Here is a 27,224-nt window from a genome sequence, read left to right on the forward strand (position 1 = left end):
CGGGGCAGGCTCACTTAAACTGGCAGAAGATGTCGGCGTATTCGGCGGAGATGCTGGACGCCTGCAGAACTGTCACGCGGAAGGTGAAGGTGCTGCCCAGGCGCAGGTGGTCCAGGCCGGCGTCCAGGGGCCCGTCCAGGGCGGCTTTTTCGGGGCTGTCCAGGAGACCTTCCGGAGGCACCGCTGCTGGGGGCCAAGGGGAGCAAGGGAGCCTCTAGACCAGCTCTTCCAGCAACGGGGGCTGGGCTGGGCTGGGCTGTGTGACCTACCTGAGCAGGTGTTGTTGTTGACTTCGTCAGCCGAGGGCCCCGCGTCTGCGCCCTGGCCCTGGCCTTCCACAATGCGCAGCTCTTCCTGGGAGGTCCCCGAGCGGGACATCCCCACCACGGGGCAGGACTCAGACTGGAACTGTCAGGCGACCAGAGTCAGAGACAGCCGGGACAGAGGGCGGCCCTGGGTGGGGCCACGGTAGCCCCCATCGCGGCCGCAGGGAGGGCTGTCTGGTTCTCACCGGGGTGGAGGTGGCCGGGCAAAGGGGGTGGCAATGTGGTGTCCAGTGAGGACCCAGAGGACAGCCAGCCCGAGAGAAGGGAGGCCAGGTGGGGGCAGATGCACCTTAGTGTCCGTCTGGAAGCTCACGTGTGCCCTGCTCTGTGCCCTGCTTGTACGAGTCCCAGGGAGGTGCGAGGCGGACGGACCCCCAGGTCAGGCAAACCAGGGGAAAGGGCCTGGTGTGTTTCAGACGTCGAGGGAGGGGAGGGGCAGGCTCAGGGCTGGGGACCCAGGAGGACCCGGGCCCGTGGGGCGGGAGGGCGCCCCAGGGGGGAAAAGCGCACGGGAGCAGCTGGCACCCCGAGGCCGGGGGTTTGGGTGGGAGGGCCGCACCTTTTCAAAATGCTGGTCGTCAAAGGAGATTTTGGCAGTTCCCGACTGGCGGACGCCGGAGCCGTAATCAGGGGCCTCTTCGTCGGCTGCAGGAGGAACCGATGGTTGGGGCCCGCCTCGTCCCCAAGTGGGCAGGGCCACCCAGGGTCGGGGTGAGCACAGTGCGCTCCCAGCCCACCTGGCCGGCCGGGGCAGCCGACACCGCCAACTGCGGCTCAGGGACGGCCAGGACGCCGCGCGTCAGCCTGCCCGCCCAGGGCCCAGAGGCAGCCCCGGCCCGTCCCCGCCCACTCCTAGGGAAGCCAGACTCCAGCTGCATGGGCAGCACCGGGCAGCCCTCCCTGACTGTGCTGTGCCCACCCACGGCCCTGCTGGTGTCACCTCCAGGATCTCAGTGGCTTCGAAGCCACGACCATCTCCCATCCAGACCCCAACCACGCCACACTCGGGCACGCAGGCCTGCCCGCCGCGCTCTCACACCCTGCCTTCAAGCCGCCAGCGGACCTGCTGCCCGAGGCCCCAGGGCTCTGTCTGCAGCAGTCCACGCTGGCCAGGGCCGCCCGCCTGCACTGAGAGCAGACCCACTGGCCGCAGCCCACGTCGGGCTGGGCAGGTGTGACTTCTGTGAACACCAATGCAGGGTCGGCGCCTTCTCTAAGTTCCCTCCTCTACGACCACAGCCAAGGGGCAGGGAGACACTAGGTGTCGCCCCAGATGACATGATCTAGTTATAGCATCTTAGCAGGAGGCCTGGGACCCCCTCACCCAGGGTCGGCCACATCCCAGGGACAGTCCAGCCTGGTCTCCCCGTATGTGACCTGGGGACAGCAGGGCTGTGGTCCTGGGCCCGGAGCTGCTGTGCAGCTTCCTGACTGGCGGCTTCATCTGAAACGCGAGGGCCCCCTCGCCCTCAGGGGTACGGGCAGTGGCCCGAGAAGGGAACCTTTGCACAGAGCTTGAATTCAGGCTCGGGAAATGCCCAAGCTCCCCCCACCAGGACAGGGACAGTCCCCACAAGGGCTGTGCACTGGCCCGCACCCCTGGGGCGGCCCCACTCTCAAAGGGGCAGCAGTGGGGTGGGGGCCCGTGGGAGGCGGGGGCTGGGAAGGCTCGGCTCAGCCCAGGAAGGCCCCCGGCTGGGAACCGGTGCAAGGTGGGCACAGAGGACCCAGCCGGGTGGGTGCGCCTCCTTGAGCGATGCCCCCAGCAAAGGCCGGGCGTGGGGCCTGCTGTCGACCGGGCTCGCCTGGCTCCCGGCTGCACCTGGGGGTCGAGGCCCTGCGGTGCCACAGTGACTTAAGCACATTTTGACAATCAACATCTGGATCCCGTCTGCAGGTGGCAATCGGAGGCTTGCGGGCATTCCGCGGCCCACCCTGGGCAGCACGTCCCAGCCCTCGGGGGGCCTGGCAGTGAGCGGTCTCCACCTCCCACAGCGAAGGGGGCCTGTGTCTTCAGGCCCACACTGGAGGGAGGGTCTGCAGCGTCCCTCCAATGGGGACAGGGGGCCAGAAGTCTGCACGCCTTTCCTTCCTGGGCAGTAGAGACAGGAGGGAGCACCGCTCTGCGCCAGGCTGGGGCGGGCGGCCGGGTGGTCTCTGGTCCATCTGGGGCTGCTGCTGGGACGGTGGACCCCACACCAGAGCGGGCTCGGCCTGCACAGCCCCAGGGCAGCCCTGCCAACCCAGGAGGGTCCCGGAGGCCAGAACCAAGAGCCGGCAGCCCGGATGGGTGGGAACAGCGTCAGGCTGGTCCCAGGGAGGGCGGAGGCCCAGCCCGCCCGGCCTCTGTCTGCGGAGGCGAGAGACAGCCCAGGGCCCCCACACCACCGCCCCTGCGGTCCGCGCACCTGAGATGGCCTGGACAGCCACGCGGAGGAAGCCCTTCACCTCGCCCTTCTCGCTGACGATGGCCACGCGGTGCACCAGGGGCACGGGGTACAGCAGGTTGCTCAGGTACACGAAGGCCCTGGGGGAGCAGAGGCCGTGGTCACGGGCCACCCCCCAGCGTGTGCTCGAGCAGCAGCGGCGGTAGCACGGCCCGGCTTGCAACACAACACAGAGCTGCAAAGCAGAGGGGAGCCGCCGACAGCCAGGCGCAGCAAGGGCGGGCGGGACAGGCGGGGGCTCAGAGGAGACAGGAGGAGGAGGAGGGACAGAGGAGGAGGAGGAGCTGCAGTGGGCACGGGCACAGCCCGGCTGGGCCGTGTGGGAGGGCAGGGGACTGAGGTTCAGCCTGCTTCTTCAAGGACTCGGGGGCTGGGACCCAGACCACGCCGAGCCGCCGCCCCCAGGTTGGCATTGGTGGCCGGCGGCCCTCGGCCTCCTGCCCACTCCCCGGCGGCCCCTGACCACACAGGCCCCACAGCGGGACGAGAGTCCATGAACAGAGAGAACCTCGGCGAGAGGGAGCTCCAAGGTGAGTCAGCCCAGACGGGGCACCCCCAGCCCTGTGCCCGGGGCACACCCCAGACCCCCAGTGCTGTCCAGCCTGCCCATCGGTGACCCAGAGCGCCAAGAGGCCTGCTTTCCAGGCAGCTCAGCCCTGCAGACCTGGACGGAGGCCACCGTCACCAGTGTGCACCTGCATTCCCTGTGCTGGCCAATATGGGGCCACATGGGCAGCCAAAGGACAGAGAGGACCCTGGGTGACCCCATGCCACCCAGCCAGGTGGGCAGACGGCAAACCCCCCCCACTGCTTGGGAGCGCACAGACCACACAGGTGAGCCGCACCGTGGTGAGCTCAGCTCAGACCTGAGCCTGGGGACCTGCCTCTGCAGCCCACCCGCCCTCCCATGTAGGCAGAGTTGACCGGGCAGCCCCTGCTCCGCCCAGAGGAGCAGACGCCACAGCCCTGAGCTCCGAGAAGGCGGAGGATGCCCTAGAGGAGGCACAGCTGGGTGGGACAGACAGGATTTGGACACGGGAGGCGGGAGGCTCGGGAGGAAGGACAGGAGATGAATGGGGGGTTGACAAGGGAGGAGCAGCAGGGAGGCCGGGTCTTGGCCAGGGAGGTGGGATGGCCAGGGTAGGGGTGGGGGGAGGCGGCCGCATCTGCTGGCCAGGCGGGCGCTGGCACAGATACAGGACCGTGGGTGCAGTGGGGAGGAGAGGTGGGTCACCTGCCCCATTTGGCTCACTCCGGGGTCAGACCCCCCCCCAGCTGTGCCCCGGTGGGGAACGCCGGGCTCCAGGCAGTGCTCCGAGCACTGCGGCCTCAGGCGCAGGCAAGGGCTGAGCCCGCCTCACCCCAGAGTGGTGCCCACAGGGGCAAGTCAGGCCCCAGCTGGCTGCAACACCCTGTGGTTTCTCAGGGGGCCCCAGGCGGTGAGTCAGAAACCTGCTTTCCAACCAAACCCCCCAGCTCTACCACAAAAGTCTCGCTGACTCGCTGACACCCCTTCGGCGGGTCCATGGCACCAGCCGCTCCCCAAGGCTCCCAGAGCAGCCAGAGGGTCTCAGGGCACCAGTCAGACAGACCCCCATGCCCTTGGTGACGTGTAAGCTCCTTGCGGGGCATCCACACCCGGTGGGGCCCTGGGTGGTCTGTGCCTGCCGCCCCGGCCGCCCTCGGGCCCCTCCGTCCCTGCGTGCCTGGCCGCCACTGCTCCGCCAATGCACACGGCCCCCTTGCTCTCAGCTCTCAGCCTCCCGGAGGCCCAGGTCCCAGAGTCCTGTCAAGACCTTCCCCACCCCTGCACTCTCTGCTCTGACACCGTGGGTCCCTCTCTCTGACGAAGGCTTCCTGCTCTTCTGCGCACCCCCCGCTGCGGCAGGACCTCGCCGCCCGGCTCGGCAAAGCCCACAGACAGGCCTCGGGAGGGGAAAGGGCTTTCCCTACTCCACAGGCACCCTAGGGAGACCCTCAGGCCCCCTTGAGGGCAGCCGTGATGCCCCTGAGGCTCTGCCTGACCCAGAGGTGCAGGCTGGGGCTCCTCTGCGCTGGCCACCAACCCAGGTTAGATGCAGAAGTGCCCGGGGAAGCCAAACCTGCCCTAGTCACAAGAGGAAACTGAGGCCCGGTGGGAGAGGCCCCTTGCCCCAGTCCCACAGGGCACCTAGCAGGCAGGAACCAGCCAGCACCCGCCAGATGGGCACGCTGGTGGCCTTCCCTCCCCAGGACACCTGGGCCCCTGCATAGGGGCCTTTGCTTGAAAGTGGAGGTGGAGACAGAGGCTGCCATAGAAAACGTGGAGGGAGCTCGGGCTGCCAGACAGGTACAGGCCCTGCTCCGCCCTGAGCTGGGGGGCCAGGCAGGACGGGCCGAGCTGTGGGGCTCTGAGCCAGCCCCTGCCCTCTGACCCCACCCCACCCTTTCTGGGGGCAGCACCCACTGCAGAAAGCCCAGGCTTGGAGGACAGAGGACCAGAAGGGCCCTGGACACAGCTTGCCCCGCCCCACCCTGCAGGGAGCCCTCAGGGAGACCCCGAGGAGGTACCCTACCACCTCCTGCTGTGGGCCAGGTGGGGACACTGTGCCAGGCACCCGGGTCCCTTAATCCGTCGGCACAGCCCCCGGGAAGGAGGCTGAGCAGCTGTCCAGGGCCACCAGCCGGACTGGATTCTCCCTTTCCTGCTCCAAAGCCCCTGCCAGCCCAGCGCCGCCTTCCTGGAAGGCCCAGGGGCCGTTGCACAGGGGCTGTCTGGGCTCAGGGCTGCCCAGATGTGCCACGGAGGTGCCCACAAACTACTGCGCCCCCCCAGGACACCTGAAGGGAGAAGCCTTCCCCACCTGGGGCGGGAGTAGGGGTCACAACCCCCTCTGAGCTCCAGGTCCCACAATGACCCACTTCCCGACTCTCCCCCTCTGCCCCATGGAAGGCCATGCCCAAGGGCGCTGAAGCAGTACACAGAGAGGTAAACTGAGGCAGGGGCAAGGCTGCCGCAGGAGGCCCCATCCCGGGTCTCCACAGGGCTTCTGCTGAGCATACCCCGTCGGATGCCGCCTGTGGGCGCCCAGAGGGACGTGTCTGCTACGCTGTACCCGTGAGCTCGGGAGCCACAGCCCAGCACAGACGTTAGTGTCCCACAGTCAGGTGGGGGCTGGGCTCGGGGACAAAGCCGGGCCCCTGGTGCCCCCAGGCTCAGATCGCCCCACTGGGAAACGTCGTGGCAGCCCGGGAACTCCAGGCAAGAAACCACGGCAGCCCCTTCCGCGGAGGCCCCCTGCGGGCGCACGCATTGGTGAGCGCCGGGGACCGACCCTCGCTCTCCCAGCCCCTGGAGTCAGGTGCCCGTGTCTCCGCACCTGGCCTCGTCCCAGCGAACAGCGCGTCTTAGTCCAACCGGCCGCATCCCTCTGTCTCAGGGACGCACAGAACAGATCTAGGACTGAGGCGGCGTGTTGGAGCCAACAAAACATGGCGTCGTGCCCCATTCACAGGTGAAAAACTGAGGCACGCAGAGATTAGGAAAGTTGCCAGGGCCCACGCTGGGATGTGAACCTGCCGGCTGGCTCCGACCCAACTCGTACCCGTGTGGACGCTCAGTTCCGCTCCTGCCTGCTTCATTCACACAGCTAATCAATTAAGTAGATCAGCTCTTTCGTGGTCTGTCAGAGTTTCCTCATGTCAGAGGAGAAAAGGAACCCAGATGCTGTAGCGTTGAAGACGCCACTAACCTCCTGCAAACATGGGATGAGACGCAGCCCAGACTCCGCCCCAGAGGGCTGGGGCCCTCGAGGGGCCTCCTGGCTGGAGGTCGGGGGCGTACAATGGGAATGACCCCCGGCGTCTGGGGCCAGACACTCCCCCATCCTCTCTGAGCCTCGTGACGCGCCATCGGCAGGAGCTCTCGGCACCCAGGACACCAGGCAGGAGACCGCGGATCTAGCTGCAGCCGGTGCGGGCTGCTCGAGCAGCGAGGGAAGCCTCTCGGGCCCCATCCCAGTCACGGGCGACAGTGACAGATTCGTTCTGCCAGACAGACCCCTGGCGCCCAGCATCCGCCACCCCCCGTGGCAGCACCGGCCCCGAGGGGGCTGTGATCTGGGCCTGGAAGACGCCTGACCCTGTGCCACGCCAGGCAGTGCATCCGGGGCGTGAGGGGATGGGGCAGAGCCCAGGCCCTGCCCGCGGAGCCTCGTGCCTCTGCCCAGTGGGGACAGTTCCCCGGGGCCTCAGACCTCATGGTCCAGGGAAGGCCGTGCCCCACCTGCCCTCCAGGAGCCAGAGACAACCTGACATCAGTGCCCGCCACCGTGGGCCAGAGCACAGTCCAGCCCGGCCCCTGCCAGCCACGGCCGCGCCATGCCCACCACACGCAGCACAGCTCTCAGGACCTCCAGGCTGAGAAACGCCATCCACAGCCACTCCGCAAAGACTGGGGTCCAGTGGGAGCCGGGGGGCTGCGCAGCCTCCCCAGCCCTGGGGGCAGCCCTCGTGCCCGGGCAACCTTTACCCACCGGGTCCTGGACACTGCCCTTGGGCTGTCACCCCCTCTCCCTTCCCACCCCTAGAACCCTCCTCCCAGGCAGTGAGCCCCTGGCCCTGCTCTGTCTGCAGCTCCCGAGCCCACCCTCTTCTGCACCACCCACCTTCCGGAAGTGTCCAGGCCAGGAGGGGAGGATGAGCCAGGGGAGACCAGAGCCCCCAGGCCTGGGCAGCCATCTCAACCCACCTGCCTCCCTCGTTCACCTGGTGCCCCGACCGCCAGAGGCAGAGGCCCCCAGGGCTGACGCAGGCCTTGGGTGAGGGGCCCCGGGCTTGGGACATGGGAGGCGGCGCTGGGTGCTCTTGCCGCGGACGCGAGGGAACCTGAAGCAGGCTGAAACTGTCCCCAGAGGAGAGGAGGCAGCTGAGGCAGACAGAGCGAGGGCTGAGTGCAGCTGGCGGGAGGGAGGAGGCAGGCGCTAACCACAGATTGGTGAGGTGCAAAGACGCATGCTGGGACCCCGGGAAGCCTTTCCAGAGGGGCAAGTGGGAGCCCCAATTTCGCTGAAGCTTTGGAGAAAGAGCTAGCGGCTATCGGAAGGATGAAAGGAAAATCAACAGGGCCCTTCCCGGGCCTGGGCCTGCACAGCGGCGGCGCGGGGGAAGCCGATTCTTGCCGAAAGGAAAAGGCCGGGATGATTCCCAGTGAAGCCCTGCACGGGCCGCCCGGGACACGGGGCTGGGCCTCGCTTTGGTAACTTTTGGTTTGGTTTGGCAGTTTTGTAAAATCTCAAATCCACAAAAGGGTAAAAAATGTTGGAAGGACCCAGCTCTTTCTGGCTGAGACTGCAAGAGCCCCCACCCCATTTCTCCCACCGTCCTTGTCCCCTGCTTGTCCTGGTCCCTCGCCCACCTGACACCCGGAGCCACTCCTGGGGCCCAGCCAGGGCCTGGCCCTGCAGCCGGGGCTTTCTGAGAGAGGCCCTCGCGAGGCCGGCCTTGGGTCCTCACCCCTCCCGGGCCCAGCAAAGCGGGAAGCGTGGCCTGGGGCGTCTCGGAGGGAGAGCTCCCAAGTTCTCATCCGTTAGGCCGGCTCAGCTCACCTAACGTCAGGCCAGTAGCACGACCGGAAAACGAGTTGGAATGAATCCATGGCACGGGCCCGTGGGGACCCGCTGCCTCCCAGGAGGGAGGGGGCTTTCACACCGCCATCTCCACCCCGGGTGGGGTGAACCGGCCAAACCCTCTGGGTTACCTGGGGCCGCCCTCAGCCTCTGGCTCTCGGAACTGGTCTCCAAGCTCCAGACGTGTGGCAACGTCCGCTGGCCTGGCCCACGGACACCACCTCAAACTCCAAAAAGGTTGCTATTAAAATATCTTCTTCCCTTTATAAACGTAAAATAAGTGAATTCAGCTATTTCATGAGCTGAATGTCCCCCTACTACAGCTGGGTTTCCAGATCTTTCCTTCACCTCACTTCCCTCCAAGATAAGATACTCGAAGGCCCACAGGGCTCCCTGGGTCTGGGCCTCCGTCCCACCTCCCGACCGTGGCCTCTCTCGTGCATTCGGGAACCTGATAACCAGCTCCTCCCTGCAGAGGGCGCAGAGCCCGGGCCCAGTCTCCGACCCAGGAGGTCGGGAGGGATGGAGTCCTCCCTGGGGCCAGCACAGGCCCGGCGGCTCTGGAGGGAGGCAGGGGGGCAGCAGCCTCCACTCCCCACAGGAGGCCCTTCTGGCCTCCAGAGGCTGCCTCCAGCTCCTTCCCCATGGAGGGGACAGCTCTGAGAGCCACCCGGGAGCCTCTGTCTCCTCTGGACAACAGCGGGGAGGGCGAAGCTGCCTGGGCTGGGACGGCGTGACCCGGGGAGCACGGCACCAGCTAGGGGCGGCCGGCTCTCGCCTTCCAAACGCCCTCGGACTCTCAGGGAGGAACTCGGGGCGGATGCTGAGCCAGCACCACTCCCGGGCCCCCGCGGCCTCTCTGCAGAAACAGTCCCACCTGCCGGGGCCGCAGCTGGATGCCCCGCTGCCGGCTCTTCTGTAGTGGGGACCCGGGCCGCCCCACTGGCCCGGGGCGGCCACCTCCAGGGACGCGGGGCCCGAGTGCCCGCAGGCCCCTCCGCCTGCCTCGCCCGGGGCGGCCGCCTGTGCCCGAGCAGTGCTCCTGTGCAAAAGAGCTGGTTCCTTCCCAGCATGCGCCTCGACCTCACCAACCTTCCTACTAAACTGAACAGGGGGGGCCGGTCGTAAAACGGGTCCCGGCAGTCGCACAGCACGTGCTCCGGAAAGACGTCGTCCTCCAGGTCCTCCTCCTCCTCCTCCTCCTCCTCCTCCTCCTCCCCCACGCTCTGCTCCTCGGCAGGCTCGGTGGCGTCGGAGTCGGGGCTCGAGAAGGTGGGGGAGGGGGTGAGAGCAGCCATGCGCTCGCTCATGCATGTGTTGAGAAGAGGGTAGCTGTTGCAGCCAGAGATGACTGAACTGAGGTTAGTGCGACAAGACAGAGAGAAGTTAACACCAGCTACTCGCAGGGACGGACGGGGTGGGGGTGGGGGTTCTGTTTAAAACCAAAACCAAACACACAGACCATCAAGAAAGCTGTTTCAAAAGACAAGAGAACCAAAAATGCACCCTGTCCCCCGGCTTGGAAAGAGACCATGTGTGCAGGAAGGTTCCAGAACACACCAGCGGGTGGGATTGAGAACAGGGGTCCCGGCCAGGTGTGGCGGAGGCCGTGCGAGAACCTCGTGGGCTTGGCCACGTTGAGGCCTCGGAGTGCCACGGCCGCACCCTGGGAGCAGGGGCTGGATGCAGACCCCCGACGGGGGTGGGGGGACAGGAGGCAGGGGTCTCTAAGGCTCGGTGACTCCCACCCTCAAGGCCACCAGGTGACCTGGAGCCTCCCACATTCACCCTCGTGGACCCTGGGCCTGCAGTGGAGGTGGGTGGCAGCACCGAGACCCCGCCCGGGTGCCCTGAAGTAACGGGGCCTGCGGGGTGTGGGGGAGCCTCGGGCCGGGGAGCACAGGGCCGGGCTCTGGGGTGGGGAAGGGCCCTCAAGGCTCCTTCCTCGTGCGGGGCCAGGGCTGTCAGGGCCAGGCCTTGGGAGGAGGCCCGCCCCGCCCTCTGCCATCTCTTCTCTCACTTTCTCGGCCAGGGAAGGGAGGAGGCGCCCACCTGCCCACCAGCCGGAACCAGGGGAAGCGGTCGTAGAAGGGGTCTCCGCCGGTCACCACGTTGTCACAGTCCTCGATGACGCTGGAGGGCACCTCCGCTGCCCGGTCGTACATCTCCCGCATCAAGTCCAGGCGCTGCCTGCAGGACGGCAGGAGCCGTGTGGGCTCGGGCCACGGCCCGGCGGCCGGCACCGCACACGTCCTCCTGCGGGCCAGCTGCAGCCCCAACATCCTGCTCAGGGTCATCGAGGCTCAAGGGGTTTGCAGAACGGAAACCCCGCGTGGCCCTAGGCCACGTGGTCTCTCGACCTCTGCGACGCACGGCCAGCTAAAGGTGCGCGCTGGCCGCTCACGCCTCCCCACCTCCCGAGTGACAGCAAAGCAGCCTGGCCAGGCAGGACGGGCCCGGGGGCTGGCGGAGGGGGAAGCGCAGAAGCGGGCATCACCTCGCAGGGCCCCGAAAGCTCAAGGAACGACGGGCAAACCGCAAACGGGGAACGGGAGACCCAGAAGTGGCTGAAAAATTGTTATTCCCAGGAAAGCCAAAATGTTGCAGAGGAAAGGAAATAGTCATGGTGCCCTTGAGGACTCGGGCACAGCACACGCAGCCTACGCAGTGGGTTTGCACCCTCCCAAAAGCCAGATGGCACTGCCTGGGAGAACAGGAGGGGAAGAGGGTATGTGCACATGTGTGCACGTGTGTTTGCATGAATGTGCATGTTTGCACGTGTGTGTCTGCACAAATGTGTGTGCTTTCATAGATGTATGTGGGTGTGTTTGCATGCATGTATGTTTACATGTTTGCATGGATGTGTATGTGAGCGTCTGTCAGTGTACGTGTGAATGAACTGTATGAGAAAGCGTGTGAATGTCAACTGAGTATATGTTAATGTGTTCTTTATTTTCTGTATTTTATGATGTTTTCACATCTTTGGGGGGGCCTCGCTGGCTGGGGAGAGCCCTCCCAGTCTAGCTAATTCCTAGAGACAGTCAACAACTCGCCGGCGCGCCCACCTTTCCAACACAAACCATCCGATCCCGAGCGCACACCCCAAGCACCTCCTCTCTCTAATCTTTCACACTCCAAGCAGCCAATGTCCCTTGCCCTACGTCACCAAGGACCAGGCACCAGATGACGAGGGCTGGTCCCCACGCCCCAAAGCCCCGTGGAATTATCCAAACCAGCAGTCTCCCCGCCCTGCCTTGTCTTTGCCACGGAGACCCCAGTAAAGGCTGCAGCCTCCTCACTGGCCCTGGGCCCTGCAGGGTGGGCCGTGCCTCTACATCCCCCGGTGCGAGTGACGTTCCACTCCTCCCTCGGTGGCACTGACCCAAGTGGTCACTCAGCCACCTCCACAATCTAAGGCCCAGGACAAGCCGGTGAGTGTGGGTGGCGGCAGGGGCCGAGCTGTAGGGTAGGCACGCAGCCTCGGCCCAGCCGGGAGGAAGGCCCCATGTGCCCGCCCACCCAGCCACCCTCCAAGCCACACCTGAGCTTCTCCAGGGTCCAGTAGTGAGTGGCCCCGTTCTTCTGGTCCTGGACCTCCACCGCCACGATGGTGCGGGGGAAGGGCCGCGTCTCTCGATCTTTGGCGGCCTCTGGGGGCAGCAGGTCGGGTGGCAGAGGGGAGTAGAGTGTGTCTGTGAGGAGGACAAACTGGAACTGGACCTGTGGTGGGCGTAAGACGACCACGTGTCAGACCTCGGGGGCAGGAGCCCAGCCTCTGAAAGGGCTTCCCTCCTACTCCGGAGATCTCGGCCCACGGCCCACGGCCCATGGCAGTTCCCCAGGAGCTTCCAACCTGCCACTGGAGATGACCACCTGCTCCCCGCCCACCCGCCTGCCCGCCTGCCGCCTGTCCGCCTGTCCGCCTGCCCGCCTGGCCACCTGTCCACCTGCCCACCTGCTCCCCGCCTGCTCACCTGCCCGCCTGCCCACCTGTCCACCTGGTCCCCGCCTGTCTGCCTGCCCGCCTGCCCACCTGTCCGCCTGCCCACCTGTCTACCTGCCCACCTGTCCACCTGCTCCCCATCTGTCCGCCTGCCCTCCTGCCCGCCTGCCTGCCTGCCCGCCTGTCCACCTGTCCACCTGCCTGCCTGCCTGTCCACCTGCTCCCCGCCTGCCCGCCTACCTGCCTGTCCACCTGCCCGCCTGTCCACCTGCTCCCTGCCTGCCCACCTGCCCGCCTGCCTGCCACCTCTCCAGAGCAGGAAGGGCGAGGCACCCACCTCGGCCAGTCCTGGGCCTCCCTCGCCTGCCCGCCCTTCTGGGGGCCCAGGTCAGGCGGGGCCACTCCGCCCACCCCAGGGCTGGCAGGGGGCCTGGCTCCGAGTCCTGGCTGTCCCTGTCACATGGGGCTGGTGCCCTCCCTCCGACAGAGACAGACGGTGCGGCCAGAGGGGCACCCACCTTCTTCTTCAGCTCAACACTGATGGCGTTGGCCTCCTTGAGGAAGATGGCATTGCCCCACAGCAGGTCCCGCAGGGATGTGAACTGGTACCACTTCCACTTCCGGAAGGCCCACAGCGCCAGCTCACACTCCCTCTCGGTCCATGGGACTGTGGGGAGAGCCACGTGGTCATCGCAGGAAGGCCGCGACACTGCCTCACATCCCGCCTCTGGAGGGTCTAGCCAGGCCGGGCACTCTGGGGCTGCCGCGCTGACCCTGTGCCTGGTGCACGCAGAGTCACCCGCGTGGGAGGATCGAGGCTGAAAGGTCACTCCCACAGTCACTGCGGTTGGCCGGGCGGGAGGGCAGGGTCCAGGCCCCCCTCTCCCAGGCTCCCTCTGCTCTGGGCCTGGGCCGGGGTCCCCATGCTCTGAGGCCCCAGCGTCACACTGACTGCTCTGGGTGCACAGGAGGAAAACCTGGCGGAGGACCTGCCACACTCAGCGACGTGGAAAGCTCCCCGTGCCCCAGAGAGGCCGCCAGCTCCTCGCGCAGGAGTCAGGCTGAAGGTCAGAGGGGCTGGGGCAACACCGCCAGTGACAGCCACACGCACCCTCTGGGGCCAGTGGCAGGGACGGGGACCCACGGGAGAGGAGGCAGGTGGGCAGGCCAGGTGCTCCCTCTCCCTGCCCACACGCCCTGTCCCCTGGTCCCCGAGGGAAGGACCCGCAGGGGCACCTGGAGAGGCTGCCCTGCACCAAGCACTGTGGCCTTCAGCGCCCAGCCCAGATCCGGAGTCTGAGCGTTGCGTGGGAAGGAGTGTCCCGGGGTAGACGAGGCCCTGCAAGGGGCAGGACCGACGTCACACCAGCACACAGGCGCTGACCACTGGCCAGGGCCGAGATGGCGGTGAACCCCTGTCCCCGGCTGCACCCCACCTGCCCTGCCTGGGGCCTCCCCCCTGTGACAACAGGGATCCTGAAGTGAGGTGTAGAGGGGGCCTGTCCTCGGGCCCCCATGAGCCACGCGCCGGCGGGACAGGGGTCAGTGGACACACGTGAGCGTGGCGAGCCCTGGCCAGCACCAGCCCCATCTTCCCACGGCTCCCATCAGAGCCAGCACGTGTCTGCACGCACGTATGCACAGGATGTGCGTGTGTTCTCACACGATGTGTGCGTGTGTGTGCACGTGTGCCTGCCGCAGCACGGCCTTCCCCAAATCCCAGGGCGGGGAGGCCTCTCCCTGGGGGACTGGCCCGGACCCCAGGGCAAGGCGCCGGCCGGCTGACCTCCAGGGCGGGGCCCAGGGGCTGCCTCCTCTCCAGGGCCTGGCCCAGCCCCGAGGCCCAGGCCCTGCCTCCTCCAGGGACAGGGAGCAGTGCTGGCCCCAGCGCCCACTCACCTTCGTCCTCCGGCTCCTCCTCCTCCTCATTCACCTCCGAGTAGTACCTGGAGTCCATCTGCTTCTGCAAAGCCTCCAGCTTGCTCTCATAGTCCTGCGGAGAAGTGAGGCCTGCGGGTCCCCACGGGCAGCGCGGCCCCTCTGCAGCCCTCCCTGCCTGGGCTTCTCCGCCACCCCTGGACGCAGCCTCACCACGCCCCCGCGCAGGCCAGGAGATGGGGCGAGGCGGGCAGAGAGGGCGGCGTGGGGGGCAGGCAGGACCCAGTGGGGGGCCCGGAGTCCTCACCAGCCTCTGCTGCTCCAGCAGGTAGGTGGCCTCCTCCCGCTCTCGGCGGTACTGGTCCTCCAGCTCCTGGAGCCTGCAGGGGCGGCAGGGTGAGTGGGGTGGCGAGGGCTAGGGCGGGGCAGGGGGAGAGGCACCCGGCCCCGCCTCACCTCTGCTCCATCTCCTGCTTCATGTCAATGCCCTGCTTCTCCAGCAGCTCTCGCTGGGCGAAGGCCCAGTCCACGGGCTCAGCGGGCGTCTCTGCGCAGGGCGTGCGCTCGCGCTCCTGCCGGGCCTGCTCGGGGTGGTTGAAGCGGAACACGTGGCTCTTTCCCATGATGATGCGGTTTCCTGAGAGACGGAGGCAAAGCTGGCCTTGGGACCCTGCAGGTCTCCGGCAGCTTTAGCGGCGGAAGGGAGGAGAAGGGGAAGAGGCGCAGGCGGCCCACCAGCCCCGGCGCCGAGCCCCTCCTTCCTGCCCTCCCCACCTCCTCCCAATCCACCAGGGTCCTTTGCAAACCGAAGACCTGGGGCCTCTGCGGCTTCCAGGTCTCTGCAGGCACCGCCCACCCCCCAGGCCGGCCTCACCCCTGCTCGCAAGCCCCGCCTCGGACATCCAGGTTCTAGGCCCGCGTGCACCCCAGGGCTGAGCCTGGAGCCCGGCGCAGAGCGCCACGCAGAGCACGGCTGTGCAGGTTCGCAGGGCCTGCCCACCCGCGTCCCCCACTAGAGCGGACACAGGGCCAGGGGCCGGGGGCGGGAGCTACAGGATGCGGCGGGGGAGCAGGGGGTGCCCAGTGAGCACGGGCGGCCTCAGGGTCCCAGCGTGGAGGCTTCCGAGGGCGTGGGCATTGGTCCAGCCACCCCCACCCCAGCACCTGCGGACCCCTCTCGGGCCCACCCCGGGCAGCACCGTCTGCGAACAGCCCTGCACGGGCCTGGTTTCCCTCCCGCTTTCTCTGGGAACCCGGCTCTGCCCCTCCTCCCTGAGGGGACCAGCCCAGACCCCGGCCCCTGTCGACAGGTCGGCGCCCCCAGGTCCCCTCGCTGGCTGCCCTCAGCTGGTCACTTCCTCTGTCCCCTGTCCTCAGGCCCCCCTGTGGTCCAGCTCAACTCTGGGAGGGAAACCCCAGGCCAGGCCTCCTCCCTCAGCCCAGGCCCTGCCCCGAGCACCACGGGCACCAACCGCATGACAGTCACCAGGGCAGCGGGCGGCGTCTGAACTGTGGTGCCCAGGCGTGACCACACCGGTCCCCACACGAGCGGACGGAGAGGCCCAGGAATTCCGGGTGTTCAGCGTGTCCCTTCCCCCACACTGCCCTGAGGGACTCCAAAGGCAGGGCCCCAAGTCCTGGAAAGTTCTATGGAAGCCAGGCGTCCTCGCACCCTCTGCTCCCCCATGCCCAGGCCGGGGAAGGTCTCCCTCACGCCCAGTGGTTCAGGAAACACTAGGGGCGTGGGGGGGAGGGGGTTCTGCACACGCGGCCCACACCCACAACCAGCCGACTGGCCACGGGGAGGACCCTCCACCTGGGCGGGCCTCGTCCAAGCAGGTGAAGGCCTGAGGGGCAGCGGCTTCCTGGAGAGGAAGAGGGTCTGCACAGACGGGCACCGCCTATGCGTGTGTGCACTGTACACGCATCTCTGTGCAGCCGGCTGCACCTGTCTACCTCGTCTGCGTAGACTGCTCTCTTGTTCTCTGGTGGAGCTGTCGCCACACAGGTGATAACTATACGTCACTCACGACAGCCACCTCATTGATTTTGTCTGACTTCTCCAAAGAAGGGATTCTACACCCCATGTGTGCACGCGGGTGCATGTGCGTGTTTTACAACATCAGGGGCACCACGGCGCCCAGGAACGAAGCCCGAGCCCAGGGCAGGCGTCTGCAGGCTGGTCACCCCCCACCACCGACGCTCTGTGACCCCGGCCCAGCCCCACCAGGTGGCCTCCTGAGCACAGGGCAGGTGCCTCTTCCCAGACAGCTCTGCGCTCAGCCCACAGCACCGACGCGGGCCCCGGGAGCCGTGCTGTGTGGACGGCACCTTCTCTGCTCAACCCACGGCGCGGCCCCGGGTGCTGACGCCGCGTGCCCAGAGCCGCAGGAGCCGACCAGGCGCCCTGCAGGGAACAGGCCTCGCCTCACTTCCCAGTGCCCGCCGCCCCTCGAGCCACCGCCGTACCTGACCGCAGGATGCTGGGCTCCGTGACCTTCTTGCCATTGACGTAGGTGTCCGCCCCCTCACAAGGCTCCAGGGTCACCACGGCTGCAGGACGGTGGGGCAGAGAGGGGGACGGTGAGGGGCTGTGACCTGCAGGGGCTCGGCGCCCGTGGCCCTGGCGTGGCCCACACAGGCCCCTCTCCTGCTAGCCACAGAGCCTGAGCGCTGGTGACACCTCGTTTTGGCCTCAGAGGAGCTCGGGGGTCTCCCCCACTTAACAGAGGAGAAGAGTGACCCCCAGGAGGAAGAGCCCTGTGCCCAGGTCAGAGCCAGGAGGCCGTGCTGAGCCTGGCTGCCCAGGCCCCCACCAGGTGTCCAGGGTGACAAAGATGAGAAATATGTCCCTTGAGGGTCCCCACGCCCTCTGGGCTTTGGGCCCACCCACACTGGAGAGGGCAGGCAGGGGCTCTGCGGACAGAGGAGAATTCTGGGAGAGCCAACCATCCCCAGCACTGCTTAGGGCCACCGTCCTGGGGTGGCTGAGTTGGACAGCAGGCATGGGCCATGGGCCATGGGTCATGGCTGGATGCCCCCCGGGAGATGCCCTGGGCCAGGGGCCAGGGCACAGGGACAGCACCCAGATGGGCAGCACCAGGAGCTTCCCAAGCACATTCCTAACGGTGCCGTTGCCAAGGCTGACCCAAACGTCACACGCATGTGCACACGCCTGCTGCCCAGAAGTACAACCCCCACTCAGAGCTGGAAGCTGCAGGAGGTGACAAGCGGCCTGGGCTGGGGCAGCAGCCCCGGGGAGGGACGCGGGGTGGTGGTACCTTCGCTGCCGCCCCGGGAGTCGCTCCGGAAGACGCAGTGCTCCTCCTTGATGAAGTGCCCGCTCAGAACGATGTCCTGCCGCCTCTCTCCATCCTCCCTGCCCACTCTGTGGGGAGGGGGCGCTGTCAGCGTGGCAGCCAGGACCCAGCACGGCCCTGACGCCACCGTGAGCCGCCCAGGGATGCCCAGCCGGGACCTTCTGGGAGCCCAGGGAGGCATCGACGGGGACGTGGGGGTGGGTGAGGGGCCACATCCCAGCAGGCGCCCACACCCGGCGGCCCCTGGGGGGACTGGGAGCCCACCCCCACCTGGTGACCCCGTCCTTGATGTAGTACAGGAGGCACTCGGACATCAGCGGGTCCTCGTTCAGGTTGACGAGATGTGGCGTCTGGCGGGAGACAAGGGCGTCACCTCTCTGGGGGACGGAAGCCCAGGGCTGGTCCCCACCTGACCTCTGCCAGGCACCGGGCCACCACCAGTCCTAGGCTTGGCACTTTGGGAGACACGGTGTCCTCCCAGCCTGGCAGAGAGAGACGTGGAGGGAAGGCTCCCCGAGTGCCCCAGGCCCCAGCTCAGCCGGACGCTCCAAGCCAGGAAAACGAGGCCTCAGCCAGGGCCCAGCCCACCTCACACCGAGGGCTCCCCCACACCCCCAGGGCTGCTGCACACACCTGGGCCTCGTACACACCCGGGCCTCCCAACACACCTGGGCCTCGTACACACACCCGGGCCTCCCAACACACCTGGGCCTCCCAACACACCTGGGCCTCGTACACACACTCAAGGTTCCTGCACACACCCGGGCCTCGTACACACACCCAAGGCTCCCGCACACACCTGGGCCTCCCGCACACACCCGGGCCTCCCGCACACACCTGGGCCTTGTACACACCCAGGGCTCCCGCACACGCCCAGTGCCCACCCTCACCCCAATGTGGGGATGTGGACACCTGGTCATCAGACACAGGGGACAGACCCTCTGAAACTGTCCCCTCCCCAAAGTGGGGAGAGCACTGAGCTTGCCACTGCAGGGCTGAGGGGGATGCAGCTTTGGGGTCCAGCTAGACCGTGTGCTTCTCCCGAGTCCCAAAACACGGAGCCTCTCAGGAAGGGGGTCCCTGGTGGTCCCACTCCTGGGCAGCACCCAGACCCAGGGCCACCAGCGAAGCCAATGGACTCCAGGGTGCCTGGTCTTGAAGGGGAGCCCACACACCCCAGGGGTACACTCCACCCCTACAGGAAGGGGTCAGGGTCTGGAACAGTTCAGGGAACGGTCCCTTCCAGACAAAAGTGAAGGCCGGTCAGGAAGGCGCGTGGAGTAGAGCCCCATTAGGGCGCGGCCCGCTCCTGCCCGGCCCAGCTCCAGAACATGCCCCACATTCTCTCAGGCCCTTCCTGCCTCCAGGCCTTAGCAGGTGCTGGTCCCCTGGCCTGGACCACAGCCCTGCCAGCCCTCCCAAGCTCTGGTCACACAGATGACTGTCCACGTGTCCGAGCACCCTGGCCGTGACTGGCCCAGGACCAGGCGTGTGCCCGCACCGTGAGCCTCGGAGAGCCCCGGTGGGCAGAGGTGTGCCGAGGGCAGGGATGAGCGTAGCGCAAAGCAGTCCCGGTGCTGTGATGCACTTCACCTCGCGGACAGCTCAAGCAACGCCTTCTGTGCCAGTTTGCCGTAAGTCGGCCGGTGGCGGCTTGGGAGGCTTGGCCAGGGCCCATGAGGATGTCCTGAGCCCCTTGCAAGGCCACCCTCCGTGCTCCCCTGCCCTACTCTCCGATAAGCAACGTCCCCAGGGCACACACAGGTAGGCCACCTGGCCAGTGTCCAGCCCTGCCAGCCAGAGTCCACCTCCTAAGGGGCTGGGCGGTTCTAGTTATCCTTGGGGTGGATATGTGGGGTCTGGGCAAACATTTCTCCAAATGCCTGTGCTGTGCCCACCTGGGCTGCTGAATGGGGTAGGAGGGGAAACACTTGGAAGAAGCTGCCTGGGGCTGTGCTCCATTTGAGGGTCCCCAGCTAGAAGAGCCCTGAGGCCCAGCCCACAGCGCGGGCCAGGGAGTCAGCTGGCCTTGTGGGAGAAGAGGGGTCCCCGCTGGAACCGGCCACACCTGACGCTGGCTGGGCTCCAAGAGGACAGCTGGCTCCCGGCTCCACGTCCCCTGGCCGGCATGGCACAGGCTCGAGGGTGGGCCCGGGCCCCTGTATGTGTCTCCAGCCTGGGGTGGCTCCCCAGGCGCACCCCAACCTTGGGGCCAGCCCATGGCCCACACAGCGAAAAAACCCATCAGAGTCCCAGTGAGACGCCCACACAAGGGAAGGTCTGGCTGTGGGCGAGCGTGGCCGCCCCAGTGTCTGGGCCAGACCCTGCCATGCTCCCCTCCTCCCAGGAGCCCACTCTGGACTCGCCAATGACAGCACAACACCTGGCCCCGTCCAGGCCAGGGCAGCACCACAGAACTGGGACCAGCTCCTACCTTTTTGGGAGAGAACACACCCAAGGTGCCACCGTCCTCCCTCATGGCCACGCCCATCTCGGCCAGCAGGGCTTCCCTGGGGGGACAGAGCTGGGGTCAGCGTATGCTCCACAAGGCTTCCAAGGCAGGACCCACCCCTGACTGGCTGGGAGCCAGCAGGCCCCTGGCCGCTGTGGCCCTGGGGGTGCCCATGCAGCAGCACATCTGGTCCTGTCGGCGGGCTGGGGCAGTCACTAACGGGGCAGCAACTGACGGGGCAGCCACTGACGGGACATCTACTGACGGGGCAGCCACTGACGGGGCATCTACTGATGGGGCAGTCACTGACGGGGCATCTACTGACGGGGTAGCCACTGACGGGGCAGCCACTGCTGGGGCATCCACTGACGGGGCATCTACTGACGGGGCAGCCACTGCTGGGGCATCCACTGACGGGGCATCTACTGACGGGGTAGCCACTGACGGGGCAGCCACTGCTGGAGCATCCACTGATGGGGCATCTACTGACAGGGCAGCCACTGACGGGGCATCTACTGACAGGGCAGCCACTGACGGGGCATCTACTGACGGGGCAGTCACTGACGGGACAGCCACTGCTGGGGCATCCACTGATGGGGCATCTACTGACGGGGCAGCCACTGACGGGCGTCTACTGACGGGGCAGCCACTGCTGGGGCACCCACTGACGGGGCAGCCACTGACGAGGCAGCCACTGACGGGACATCCACTGATGGGGCAGCCACTGACGGGACATCCACTGATGGGGCAGCCACTGACGGGACAGCAACTGATGGGGCACCCACTGATGGCACCAGCCCTTCTATGCCACGGTCAGGGATCAAGTGTATCAGGCCTCGGTGGCCAGTGGCCAGTGGACAGCGGCCATGAGTGGGGTCACTGGGGGAGAGGGGACAGGTTTGCCCTGTGTCTGGGATGTGGCCACCCAAGGTGCAGGAGCCCAGGGCTGGAGCTGGGGCTCAGTGCTTGTCCCACTTTGGCCGTGGGGCCACTGACTGCGCTCTCCCCCAGGCCTCAGTTTCCCCTCCTCGCCTCTCCATCCGGATGGCTTCCGTGCGCCGCAGCTTCTCCTCCCAGGTCTCATTGAGCTCAGCTATGATCTTCTCTGTTTCCTGGGGGCAGGACAGAGCGGAGTGAGCCTCCAGGGTAGGGCTCAGGGGCCAGGAAAAAGGGCCGAGCAAGGAGCCCACATGCCTGGGTCCCCCAGGCAGACAACATGTCTGGAAGCCCAGCGTGAAATGTGGAGAACGCGCGTCTTTCCTGAGACACGCGAGGGAACCGGGAAAGGCAGACGAGTCTGGAGGGAACTCGGGACACAAGCTCCCGAGACGCTGGGCCTCAGCTCCCACCTCGGGCTGGAGAGCCGCGTCCCGTCCCTCAGGACACGGCGACGCTTCCCAGCACCGGCTCTCTGTGTCTGCCCCCACACCCCAATGGGCCCTCCCGCACAGGAAGGCCCCTACACCCCAGGAGGTCCCCCAACCCCAAATGGACCCACATTCCCCAGGAGGGTCCCCCGCACTCGAGGTGGACCCTAACCTCAGGGTCACAGCCCCCTCCGTCCCCCTCCTCACATCTGCCTCGGGTCGGCCTCCATGCCTTGGGGCCTCAGCCCCACCGTCTCCAGGGTCCCAGCTCACAGCCCTGCACCCCTGCACAGCCCTTCGCTGGAGGGACGTGCGAATGGAAAACCTAAAACCAGTCGAGCCCATTGCTCGAACCAGGGAGCATGGCGGGCTGTGGGGGCAACCATCCGTGTGCAGGTGTCAACACGGACGCCTGCAGGACACCTGCCCGGCCTTCTCAGGGGCTGCAAGGACGCCGGGCAGAGAGCTGCCGCGATCTAGTAGTGACACCAGCAAAGGGGTGCGGGGGGCCGGGAGGATGAGACAGACTCCTCCCCACCCGGGGACACCCCAGGGCCCGCTGCTCCTTGAGCCAGCACAGGCCTACGTGAGGAGTCTCGGTCCCGGGCACCCAGCACTTAGCGCTTCCCCTCCAGGCTTGGCGTGGGGTGCGGGGGCCACAGGCCGTCCAGACACTGAGGCCCAGGGTCCCGTGGGGCCCTTTTCTGCCCAGCAGACCAATCTCCCGCAGCCCACGGCCCGGGGGCCCCCAAATGAACGCACTGGGCTGCCTTGGGCGCTGTGGGTGGGCTGGGGACACGGTGCACCAGGGCGGCCTCACGCCCGAGACGCCCGCCGCTGCCTCAGGCGGGCCCAGGAGGACGGGCTGTTCTACTCTAGTTTCTCAAGCCGTTCCTGGGCCCGTGCCACTTCCTGGAGCCCGGTGCTCCAAGCCCCCATGGTGCCCGCGGCCGCCCCGGCCCTCACCTTCAGCCTTTCGATGGCCTCCTCACTGCCCGGGGCGAACAAGAGGCGCTCGTGGAGGCTGGACACGGAGGCCGCACGGCTGGACAGAGCCGAGAGCGAGGATGAGGGGCTCATGCCCACCAGGGCGTTGGTCACTGTGGAGAGATTGTCAGGGGCTTGACTGAGCGCCGCCCCGCCGCGGTTACGGTTATTGTTCTCAAGGTCGGACACGTCTACGGGGAGGAAGGGAAGGACGCAGACGGGAGAGAGAGAAAAGAAAGACACAGTTGGGAAAAGGCAAGTGACGGTGCGGAGACGGGAGAAGCAGGAGCCCCTGCCGCGGCCCAGCCAAGCACATGCAAGGTCGTCCCGCCCCCGCCGGCGGCGGACGGGCCAGGCCAGCAGCAGCCCTTGCCCACCTGGCCCCCAAGCCACCCTCCCCGCAGCAGCTTGGCACAGCCGAGCCCTCGGGCACCCTGGCGTCCCCCACCCCCTGGGCCTTCTGCTGCCCTCCCCTGCCTCCCAGGCCCCTGCCCGGCGCCAGCTCACGTGTGCCCACCCAGCGCCTGTCCCCTGCCTGGCCTGGCACGAAGACCCCCAGGCTCATCCTCATCCTCCTTGGGGTCCGCCCACCCCTCACACCTGCCGTCAGCCAGGGCCACCGTGTGCCCCCAAGCTGCAGAGGCCGAACTGCACTAACCATTCAGCCCGCTAACATGGAGACTGGCCAGAGACCCCCCCCTGGAGAGGCGAGCGCAGGGCCCTCCGGCGCGAGCCCCCTGCACGTCCACTGCAGCGGCCCATCCCCAGTCCAGGGCTGGCTCGTCCCCAAGGCCCAAGGGCCCGGGGCTGGCTCGCCCCCCGGAGTGGGCGGGGTGAGGCCCCTCCTAGCAGAAGCAGACACACAACCGGGCAGCAGCAAGCAGGGGACCGCACGGGCACTGGAGAACAGGGTGCCCTGCGGCCCAGGGTCAGGGAGGCACCGAACCCCACGGAGCCAGGCCCAAGGCAGAGGGGACATGAGGCTGGCGGGACCTGGCAGCCTCCGCAGCGAGTGCTCAGACTCACGCACCTCCAGGGAGGAGGGCCCTGGGTGTGGGGTCAGCTGGAAAACAGCCCGGCAGGGGAGGCCCGAGCACAGGGCAGGGCCAGGCACTCTGACCTTCCCCGGCCTCCGGGTGCACAGCAGGGTCAGAGGGCCCGAGAAGGCCTAGGCTGCACCCTGACCTCCCTGCTGCCTCGGTTTCCCACATAGACCACAGAGAGGGGACGAGCTGGGAGCGTGGGCTCACAGGCAGACGCAGTCCCACATCTACCCGGAGGGCCCTGGGGGGTCATCCCTGGCCCTGGGACTCGGCCCTCCCCGCCCTGCTGCCCGAGGCCCCCGCGACGGCCGGCTAGAAGCAGAGGTGCAGACAGCGGGAGGGGAATACACACATTTGGGTCCTCCGGGCACAGTGCTGGCTACGGGGGAGGGGAGGCGTGGCGAGGAGAGACAGAGAAACAGAAGAACAGGTTTGTCTCCAGAGGGTCGAGGCTGGGCAGCCAGGAGCAGGCAGGTGGCCACAGGTGAGGCAGGGGGGTCTTCGGCGTGGGGACCCAGGGGCCGCTGCAGCCCAGCACCCGTGGCCTGCCTGTGGGCTCCTGTGGGAGCCGTCTCTGGCCCACGTGGGCCAGCTCCAGACCCCAACCACGCAGCTCCGTCCAGGCCTCGTCCAGGGCCCCTGCCCAGCCTCCCACCCAGAGGCAGTTCTGCCCAGGAGCTCGGAGCAGGGACAGGAATCCAGGCCAGGCGGCTGCGGGGGCAGCTTGGGGCCGCCCAGCCCAGGGCTCAGCCAGTGGACGGCGGTCCCCGGACGTGATAGCCCGAGAGGCCCCCGAGCCTGGGGCGCCGCGGCCCTGCGTGGGACCGGCCAGCGCGGACACTCACTGTCGGTGATGTCGCCGAGCCCCTGTGCGTACAGCAAGTCCCGCAGCCGGGTCACCTCGTCCTTCAGCTCGCGGATCAGCTTGTTGTTGGGGTCCTCGTTGATGACGGCGTTACAGCGGATCTGCTTGGCCCGGTCGGCATACCTGGGCGCAAAGGGAGCTTGGGTAGCACCTGGAGCGGGTCCGCGCCCGGGACCCTGCCTGGGGCCACAGCAGCCAGGCCGGGGCGGGGGGGGCACCTGGGCAGCACAGCCTGGCGCAGAGTGAGGCGTCGTCCCCACGGCAAGTCACAGGGGATGGTCTGGGGGCCCCTGGCCTGAGGACATCTACAGGTGGGGTCACCCAGCCCCAGCTCACCCACTTGGGAAAACTGAGGCCGGGGGGGAAAAGGGACAGGGCAGTGTCCTGTCCCCACAGTGAGGCCTTTGCCCTATGCCTGTGGCCCCAGGGCAGAGGGAGAAAGTCCAACCATGGGGAACCGTGAGACCGTCTATGTGTACGTGTGTTCTAGCGCATTCCATGTACCAGCGGATGCTCACGGCTACACATCTATGTCACAGGTACCTACGTAGGGATGCACGCTCTTTTTTTCTTCTTACTACAGCTGATGCGAGGTCAAAAGAGGTAAGAGACCCCAACCCAACCGTGCAGCCTCCTGCAGGGCTGGGGGCCCAAGCTCCCCACCCCATAGCCAGAAAGATCTTTTAAGGCACACCTGCACCCCTCTTGCTAATTAAAAACCCCCAGCAGCCCCCCCAGCCTGCGGGTCAGTGTAACATTCACCCACGAGAGCTCGGCGCTCCCAGGCTGGTGCCACAGGGCCCTGGGCCGCCTGCAGCCCCAACGTGCACCCCAAAGGCTGGTGGGAATGGAAAGGGGACCCCGCAGGCCTGGGAGCCCCAGAACAGTCACTTCCAGCCTCACGGAGTCCCGGGTGAACCCCCCAAAAGAGGCAGCCCTGCGCCTGGTGTTCCCAACCCCAGCGGGGCGCGGGGCCTGCCTCCCGCAGGACACACCTCAGCGTGCTGAGGGTCTCGTCGTAGTTGATGTCCGCGGGGCTCAGCGCGGCCACCATGGCTGTCCTCGAGTTGCCGCCTGTGGGAAGAAGGCCAGGCTGTGCCCAGGAGCGGCTGTGGCCCCGTGTCCTCTGCCTCTGTCCCGCCTACGTTCACAGCTGGGGAGCGGGTCTCAGGCCTCCTCCATGAACGGACGCAGGGAGGACCTGGCCCTGCCTGCTGCCCCGACACTGTGGCCGCCGCGCCGGGCGCCCCGCCGTTCCTGCTCCACGTTTGGTGCCGGTCGCGGCCGTCAGGCCTCCCTCCCCCCACAACGGACAGGAAGGTCGAGCAGCATTCAGCGTCTACTCCGAGGTAAACACTGCTTGTGCTTTCACGGCTTACACCCGATTGTGCTTTCACAGCTTACGCCCGAGGGCTGCGTTCACGCTATCGGGCGGTGTCTGCGTGGGAACAACCTGTTCCGTTTCTCTCAGACTCCACTGCACACACAGGCTCCGGGGGAGGGAACGCGGGCCCCGCCCCAGCCCTCAGGGCTGCTGCTTGTCCTGCCTGACCTCAGAGACCTGTGTCCTCAGGGCCATGTCCCCAGGGCGTGGCTCCGGTGGGACCCTACTGGGACTGTGAGGTGACAGAGGTGACAGCGTGAAGGGCTAGGCATGTGCCCTGCCCCCGCCCTGAGCCTGGGCCTGGTCCTGTTGGGGAGCCCCCTTCCCAGCCCACATCTCAGGTGAAGGGACACGCTCCTGTCCTCTCAGCAGGGCCCACCTGCCCCTCCTCCACCCGCTGCGATGCCGGCCCGAGCTGGGGGTCAGCATGGCTGGTTGTGGGGTGCAGCCATGCAGCTGAGGAAGGCCAGAGCCCAGCTGTCCGTGTTCACCCGCCCAGGGCTAGTCTGCCTCCCCGGGCGCCAGGCTCTCCCGCGGCAAATGCAGCTGGAGGGCCGTGAGGTTATTTTTGGGAGGGACGGGATCAGTGTTGGAGTGTTCCAATCTAAGGTGGGGAGGAGGAGGGGGAGTTATGGCAGCCCCTCAAAACCCAGCAGACGAACAGGGCCCCCAGATTCGAGTCCCAGCTCCAGATTGGGAAGTCGAGGTTCAGAGAAGGCTGGGTACTTGGTCTGGGTGTCCCAGCTGACCTGAGCCAGGAGCGCAGACACCTGCGTTGTGTGTTCTTCGGCCCCCATGGCCGTCCTGGTCCTGAGACTTGCTCCCGCTAACCCACTGCCGGCTGCCACCCAGGCCCGCGGGAAGGGCAGCACCATGAACCAACCCGACCCTCTGGTCCCCCTCGCGGCCTCGGCCCAGGAAGGGTGAGAGGCCTCCTGGCATTGGGCACCCGCTCCCGGGTGGGGATGGCACGGCCCGGGGTGGGAGTTAGAGCCCTGGGGACAGGTGAGCCCAGAAGTCCTCACCCAGGTTTTCCCGGAGGAGCCAGGTCAGCACGGAATCCCGGTACGGAATGAAGTCTGTCTTCTTCTTTTTCTTGTTCTGTGGGGCGGGAACGCTCAAGGTCAACCCCACTCACAGGCCCGCCCTGCCGGTCCGCTCTCCCTCCCCGCCGCGGACGAGGCGCCCCGCACCCCGGCTGCCCCGCGGCTCCCTAGTCCCGCCAGGACGAGCGGCGCTCGCTCAACATGCGGACTCCGTCCGTGTGACGCCGCTGGGAACCGCCTCTCCTGGACGCTTGTGACCGACTCAACGACTGCGCCAGCCGCGGCGTTCGTACGTGCGGTTCGCCGCATTTCCCCGAACAGCCTGCACACAGGTCCCTGGATTTTCTCTCCCAGCCCCGACGCGGCTCTTCACACCGATCCTCACACGGGACCCCACACGGGTCCTCGTGCAGGTTCCTCCAGTTTCCCACACACCTTGTCACACGGTTCCTCGCGGCTGCACACGGCTATTCACAATTCCACGGCTCACCACGACTCTCCCGTACTTCCACACAGCTCAGTTCTCACTGTTCCCTCGCCGCCCCGCGGCTCCTCGCGCT

At 67.1% G+C, this 27,224-nt stretch overlaps 1 protein-coding gene across 1 annotated transcript in view; it reads right to left on the reverse strand.

Annotated features, from left to right (window-relative positions):
* The window catches only part of KIF1A (kinesin family member 1A), a 98,033-nt gene that overhangs the window by 25,386 nt on the left and 45,423 nt on the right, over positions 1 to 27,224 (reverse strand). The window contains exons 11-31 of the mRNA XM_012662424.1: positions 26,644 to 26,719; positions 25,230 to 25,308; positions 24,215 to 24,357; positions 23,722 to 23,748; positions 22,306 to 22,439; positions 21,005 to 21,084; positions 19,955 to 20,030; positions 17,791 to 17,870; positions 17,482 to 17,588; positions 16,670 to 16,753; positions 14,657 to 14,837; positions 14,508 to 14,580; positions 14,222 to 14,315; positions 12,841 to 12,989; positions 11,921 to 12,099; positions 10,432 to 10,569; positions 9,472 to 9,735; positions 2,735 to 2,853; positions 886 to 971; positions 270 to 408; positions 15 to 183 (exon numbers count right to left, since the gene is read on the reverse strand). Coding sequence (XP_012517878.1) covers positions 15 to 183; positions 270 to 408; positions 886 to 971; positions 2,735 to 2,853; positions 9,472 to 9,735; positions 10,432 to 10,569; positions 11,921 to 12,099; positions 12,841 to 12,989; positions 14,222 to 14,315; positions 14,508 to 14,580; positions 14,657 to 14,837; positions 16,670 to 16,753; positions 17,482 to 17,588; positions 17,791 to 17,870; positions 19,955 to 20,030; positions 21,005 to 21,084; positions 22,306 to 22,439; positions 23,722 to 23,748; positions 24,215 to 24,357; positions 25,230 to 25,308; positions 26,644 to 26,719 — 2,477 coding nt within the window. The remainder of the gene's footprint in view (positions 1 to 14; positions 184 to 269; positions 409 to 885; positions 972 to 2,734; positions 2,854 to 9,471; positions 9,736 to 10,431; positions 10,570 to 11,920; positions 12,100 to 12,840; positions 12,990 to 14,221; positions 14,316 to 14,507; positions 14,581 to 14,656; positions 14,838 to 16,669; positions 16,754 to 17,481; positions 17,589 to 17,790; positions 17,871 to 19,954; positions 20,031 to 21,004; positions 21,085 to 22,305; positions 22,440 to 23,721; positions 23,749 to 24,214; positions 24,358 to 25,229; positions 25,309 to 26,643; positions 26,720 to 27,224) is intronic.

This window comes from Propithecus coquereli, unplaced genomic scaffold (genome assembly GCF_000956105.1).
Source record: "Propithecus coquereli isolate 6110/MARCELLA unplaced genomic scaffold, Pcoq_1.0 Scaffold763, whole genome shotgun sequence".
Lineage (NCBI taxonomy): Eukaryota > Metazoa > Chordata > Mammalia > Primates > Indriidae > Propithecus > Propithecus coquereli.